Below are 6,000 nucleotides of genomic sequence, written 5' to 3'. Positions count from 1 at the left end.
ATGAAAATTAGCTTCAATTAGGCAACAGTATGTTTGATGTTGCAGTCACTGAGGTAATTACAACTTTTGGAGTGCAGCGTCTCATTTCAACCTAAAATACACAATTATGATGTGGAGAAGGAGAATGAGGATAGAAAATGAAACTTCTACTTTCTTGTATATTTGTAAATAATTTACTTTATTCAGTTTGAGTGAAACAATGTCAAATTTGTATGGCAAGTTCAATTTTCTGCCAAGATAATACTTTTTTACATACATACAACAAAATTATTAACATATACAAAAAGTTGCTTTATGTGGTCACAACTGTGAATTTAAGCTAATAAATACTTACAGTACATTTACAGTTTCACAATGGTATGCACAGCACCAATGTTACATATGATTCACTTCCAACAAACCAAAGAAATAAACCCTCAGTTCTTAAATATACACCACACAATATCCGGTTTGCAAATAAACAAATCTATAATACACATAGCCTACTTAAATACTGAATAGTTAAGTGCACATTAGACTGATTGTTGGTAAAGTCCCTTTTTGATATTCACTCACTGATACACAACAACCATGCTCAGTTACAAAAACACTTAAAAGGTAATTTAGCAAGAACTGTGACTGAGTTTTGAAATACTGTATGCTTTTCATACGTAGAAATATCATGCCATCATCATGAGGCAAACAAATTCACACAGTTACAGAAAGTTTTACTGACGTCAGAAAACAGGCACAGGACAATGGTGGCTAATGACTCCGAGGAATTAGAGCAGATGCAAATGGCTTAGCTTTGCACAGAGACCGCTAGCCAAGCTCTGCTTAAAGGTATCAATATCTGCAAATACCTCACCAAGCTCATCAGTTAACACTTATATTTTTACGGTTATGCATTGAATGCTCTCGTTAAGATAGGTGATGAACAGATATGACTTTCATTATGACAGGTTTTCATTTCCTCCTTTTAATTTCTATGATCAACACTGCCAATCCTCTTAAAATGCTCTGTAGCATTAGACTAAGGGAGGTTAATTTTTGCGACAGCATGACTGAAAACAACTCAACTGTCATTGAGGAAAACACACAAAAAAACAAAAACAAATTGAAGATTGTTTAAACTTGTTGAAAAATCTGCACATATCCTGGGCTTTTTGGAAACGGCTTCATACCCATAGAGGCAACAGAAGAGAGAGCGAGAGAGAGACTGGAGGGAAACAATAGAAAGATGTGGAGCTCCTGGTGAAGTCGGAGCAGAGCTGAACACAGACTCCCAATGATATGGATGGTGCATGTCCAGTGCTAACTAGGTTTTCAGCTGTTACAACTGCTACGATTTTGGCGTAACAATAGATCAAGAAAATAGTAACATTAGCATGAATGACAGAGTGTGAAAAATCACTTTGCATTGAACACACCTTTAGTGTTTTGACCAGTGAAGTCGTCAGTGGGTTCAGATGACAGTTTTTACAGGCAACACTGAACTGAACTGAACGCTCCCTCTTGCATAAGCATTTAAGTGACTGGTCTCTAACCTTGTAAGATGAAAAGAACAGTGACAGCACTGTCACGACCCGGCCGGTAATCCCTGTCACCTTGCTTTGCTTTACATACTTGTTGTCAGGTTTAACTTCATTCAACTGCTGAGTTTGAACCTGACATGTCAATATGTCAATGGAGGATTCAGGAAATATTTTTCACAATTTTCAGAATCAAAGGGTGTAGGAGTTGAAGCTCACATCAGAATATGAAAGCATCACCAATAAAGGTTCCTGTCAAACTGCATTTGCTAACTCTGTGTTATGAATTTGAGCCCTATTTAAAAGTGTTATGCAGGGTTGTCTCTTTTGCTTTTATGCGTGACAATAAAACACAGACTGGTACGTAAACAAGATTATACGAGAGGGTTTTATGTTCCTGGTGAAGCATTCAATGTCACATGTTGCAATAACACCAACGAAAACAATTACAGAGACATATTACTGATATTGTAGCTACAATGCAATCAGTATGGCACAAACAGTCCATAGTAATTTATTATATTTTACACTGTATACTTACTGTACAATGGTAAATGACTCTGCACAAGTAAATGTAAACATTCAAGGACTGAATTGCTTAAAGGCATTCCCTCTCCACAGCTGCTTTGCAGCCTCACAGCCAATGAAGATGAGATTGAAAGTGTCACTTTGAAATACTGAAACAGGCACTTGTCAGCAATCAGCACAAAACTGCCAGAGTGCCTCAAATGATAAAACACACGAACCTCACCACAGGCTCAGAGTCACACACAACAAGAGGGAAGGCTGTACTGATAAAATGGAAGGCAAAGGGCAATCAGTCTCTCATGAGAGTGATAGTGCAGAGAAGGGCATTTATACTCCAAACCCATCATTGTGGCTCAGCATCACACTGGTCACCTGGTCTGAAGCCTCAACCATTTGGCATGTATGGAAATAAAGTGTCCTACTGGTTATCAGCCAGTCTTTCTTTTCCTGTCCTCCTTCAAAGTGAGGAAAACACACAGTTGCACACTGTTTTGTTCTTTTTGGTCACCTAAAAAATGCTTTTAAACATATATTCTGCCACAGCAAGTAGCTACTCAAACACATCCATAATGCATTTCCTGTACTTTCTTTTATTTGCCTGCATTTCACTGCACACACTTAGAATATAAATAACAGGATCTTTTTGTTAAAAACCATCAGCTCCATTTCCTCGAATGGTTGTGTCTTTGCACCAGCCTTGATCATTTGAGGCTGCAGGAATCCACTAAGTGATTTTTAATCAGCACATAATTACATCAGATTATGTGTCTGCCGGTGCAGTTTGCATTTGGATCCCTCACCTAACCTCATTAATATGTGACATTTGCTTTGTCTAATGTCTGAGCACACAGGGAACTTAATATCAATTGACCAAATGAGCCATAACAAGATGATTCATAAATCCACCTGTACATGCGCAGTCATGAAATGAAGGAAAAAAAAATCAATGATCCTCATTCAAATGTGCAGAAGATCTGGTTGCAAAGCATTGTATTATTTGTCATTTTTGTTGCTTTTTTTCATCACTGTCCTTTAATGGTCACAGGTACACTCCCATCCTCACGAGTGGATGTTGCTTACTATGAGGGAGTGTATTTTTATCTTTTTTTTAATTTATTTATTCCAGAGCTTACATTTGCTGTATTTGCTTGATGTTTGGCACATGAGTATTTTGAACAGCATGTACAGTGTATCACTGTTTGTACGAGTCAAATGCTAGATAAGTCGTCATGACAGGTAGATGAACCTCGGCGGGTTTTTGGGCTGCATCGTGTCAGCATGGTGATCTGGGTGCTGAAGTTGTTGCTGCTGCTGCCAATAGACGGGTGTTGGTATTTGGTGTCTGAGCTCATGTATCTTTGCAGGTGCCACCTCCGCCATTTCCTCTTGATCTCTCCTTGGACCTGTGACGTATATTCAAACAATAAGTTGTCTGGGTAACACTTCATTATACAGCCTGCTGGGATTCACAATGCAGCCTTGTGCCTGTTGTATAAGTGAGTAACCAATGAAGCAGGGAGACTACACAACCATTTTTAAGAAGGGGAGGGGGCGTATCTGTAAAATGAATAATTGTGACACATTTAAAAAGACAGAGAGAGAGAGAGTGTGAAAAAGTGTCTCTTTGTAGTTGTGTCACTTCTACTTTTAGTCATTTAGCGCCTTTCTCTACATCTGTCTCTAGTCGTTTTGCCTTTCTTTGTAGCTCCCGTGTGCCTCTTTGTAGTTCTGTTACGTCTGTTTGTTGTGTTTTTCTAGTTGTTTAATTGACTTTCCAACCAGAAATGTTAACAGACACTTCTTATGAACGCTTTGATCCAAGGGCTCTCAGCCTGTACTCACTCTACAAGCCACCTGCCAATCACCCTCTGACTCTGACCCTGCCTCTACAAATGTGAGCTTTGTTGTTCAGACCACATCTGAACATGTACTGTACGTCTTTCTATGAAAAAACAAACAGAAAACACCTGTCTAGTAAAATGAGATGTAATGCATTCTATACAACTCCGTAGAAAAACTGGTGTTGCAACAGAAACCACAACTGAAGAGATAAAGGACAGAGAAGAAACATTAAAAGCTTCCACAAAAAATCCCAAAGAATAAAAGATTTCCAACTAAGTGAAGCAATATGAAAAATAAGCTCCCACATAAAGATTACGTTTCGTTCAGGTAAGTCGGAGTGAACTAAAACGTAAAGGAACCTTCTGCAGCATGAAAGTAGAGAGAGCATTAGCATTGCCTCACCAAGGTGATAAGGCACCGAGGAGTGACGAAGGAGTTTTTTTTTGCTCTGAATCTGGCAGGTTTTACTGTACAGAGCAACATCATTATTATATTGGATGTATGTCTACACTAAGCCGATTTTCAAATTTGTTGCAAAGCACTGATTTGAAAAGCTTTGCGAAAGATCTTTTTTCCATTCAAACCTCATTCAAAGTACGTCATAGATTAAAAGTGTACCTCACTGACTGCACATGCACAAAGTTTGAGGAGACAAATTTAAAAATAGAACTGTTACTCATCCACTCAGTAGAATTAGTGGGAAAGACATTGACCCAAACTTTTCGGTTACTCTGAAAACTCTCTGAAAAAAAGTTTTTTTTCTAGAAAGTATCCACCTCTAAATGTGGACTGAGTAATTGGACCTCAACTACGTCGTTAATGTGTCTCGGGTGCATTCACACCTCCACTCGAGATTGGATCACCCAAGATGGATGTAATTACCAAATTTGAACGGGGCCAATGACAGGATTTTCTGTCTTTATTTGGAGGAGATTCATTTCTCCACGTTTATGATAGAAAGCAAAGCTACCGGTCTGCGACAAATTACACTCATTGTACATCTCTGGACTGTGATAATGTTAAGTGAATCTCAGCCTGTGTGGACAATGGAGATAAAGCATACATGTGTGTGGGAGTGCATGGGCAATTACCTGCTACAGTACACTGGCAACATTTTTTTTTCTTTTTTATTGAACAGTCATATAACAATAGGCTATATCCAGATATTTTAGTTCCTGGTGGTATCAACCTCCAAAAACTGAATTCCACTTTCCCCACAATTCACCAAAACCTTTCTTTGCCTACACCTTCCTAAAAGCCCAGTTGAATAAACTGAAACAAGAACTAACCTCTCATATAAACTTGTGATTTCTTTGCACGATCTTCATGCCTCATTAACATTGCAAATGTTATCTAATGTCCTTCACGCCTGTTGGGGGGCAGCAGGAGAGTTGAGGTGGGCACAGAGGGACGTGAGGTGAACGGGACAGATGCTCAACAGGAGGTTCGTTATTGTTGTCAAAAACCCTCTTTTATGTCATTTAGGTAAATGTCATGAGTTTTCTTTCCTGCACAATATGTTTATGTTTTGTTTGGTTTCATTTTCATTTTTTTCTGTAATCTCAGTCTTTTGTTGATAATATAATGTCATGTGTTTTGTTGTGGACTGTATATCACTCTTGAGACACCTGAAAATTGCACCTGATTAAAATTCAGGCAGCGTAGTGTCAAGGCTTGCCATCCAGCCCATCACTGTGATTCAATCTGGCCAAGCACTGGGAACATAACTAATCTGTCCACAGAGAGCCTCTGCAGACATCACTGAATAGCTCCCTGCCATAAAGGATGTGCTTTTTACAGCCCTCACATGCAGAGCATAGAAAATATACCACAAGGAGATCCAAGGCTGGAAAGACCAGCGGTGGTGGTGCATACACACAGCTCTATCCACCTTCCGGGACTGTGTGTGTGTGTGTGTGTAATGCTGCACCAGGGGAGCTGCAGAGAAACTAACTTTTCTGGGAATTACCGCGGCAGCACTGTGGGCTATCTCTGCATGGGAATCTTGAGACATAACAGTGTGTGTGTAAACTGTTTACATTACTGCGAGGGGCATACGTACCTCTCCGTTGAGGAAGCAGTAGAGGACTGCAACCACAAAGCCCTACAGGGAGAGAAA

At 39.4% G+C, this 6,000-nt stretch overlaps 1 protein-coding gene across 1 annotated transcript in view; it reads right to left on the bottom strand.

Annotated features, from left to right (window-relative positions):
• Nucleotides 1-314: 314 nt before the first annotated feature.
• The window catches only part of vipr1b (vasoactive intestinal peptide receptor 1b), a 35,613-nt gene continuing 29,927 nt past the window's right edge, over nucleotides 315-6,000 (bottom strand). Inside the window, exons 11-12 of the mRNA XM_083995158.1 lie at nucleotides 5,944-5,985; nucleotides 315-3,442 (exon numbers count right to left, since the gene is read on the bottom strand). Coding sequence (XP_083851284.1) covers nucleotides 3,248-3,442; nucleotides 5,944-5,985 — 237 coding nt within the window. The 3' untranslated portion in view covers nucleotides 315-3,247. The remainder of the gene's footprint in view (nucleotides 3,443-5,943; nucleotides 5,986-6,000) is intronic.

Source organism: Trachurus trachurus (genome assembly GCF_905171665.1).
Source record: "Trachurus trachurus genome assembly, chromosome: 20".
NCBI lineage: Eukaryota > Metazoa > Chordata > Actinopteri > Carangiformes > Carangidae > Trachurus > Trachurus trachurus.
This window is presented reverse-complemented; position numbering and strand designations above follow the sequence as displayed.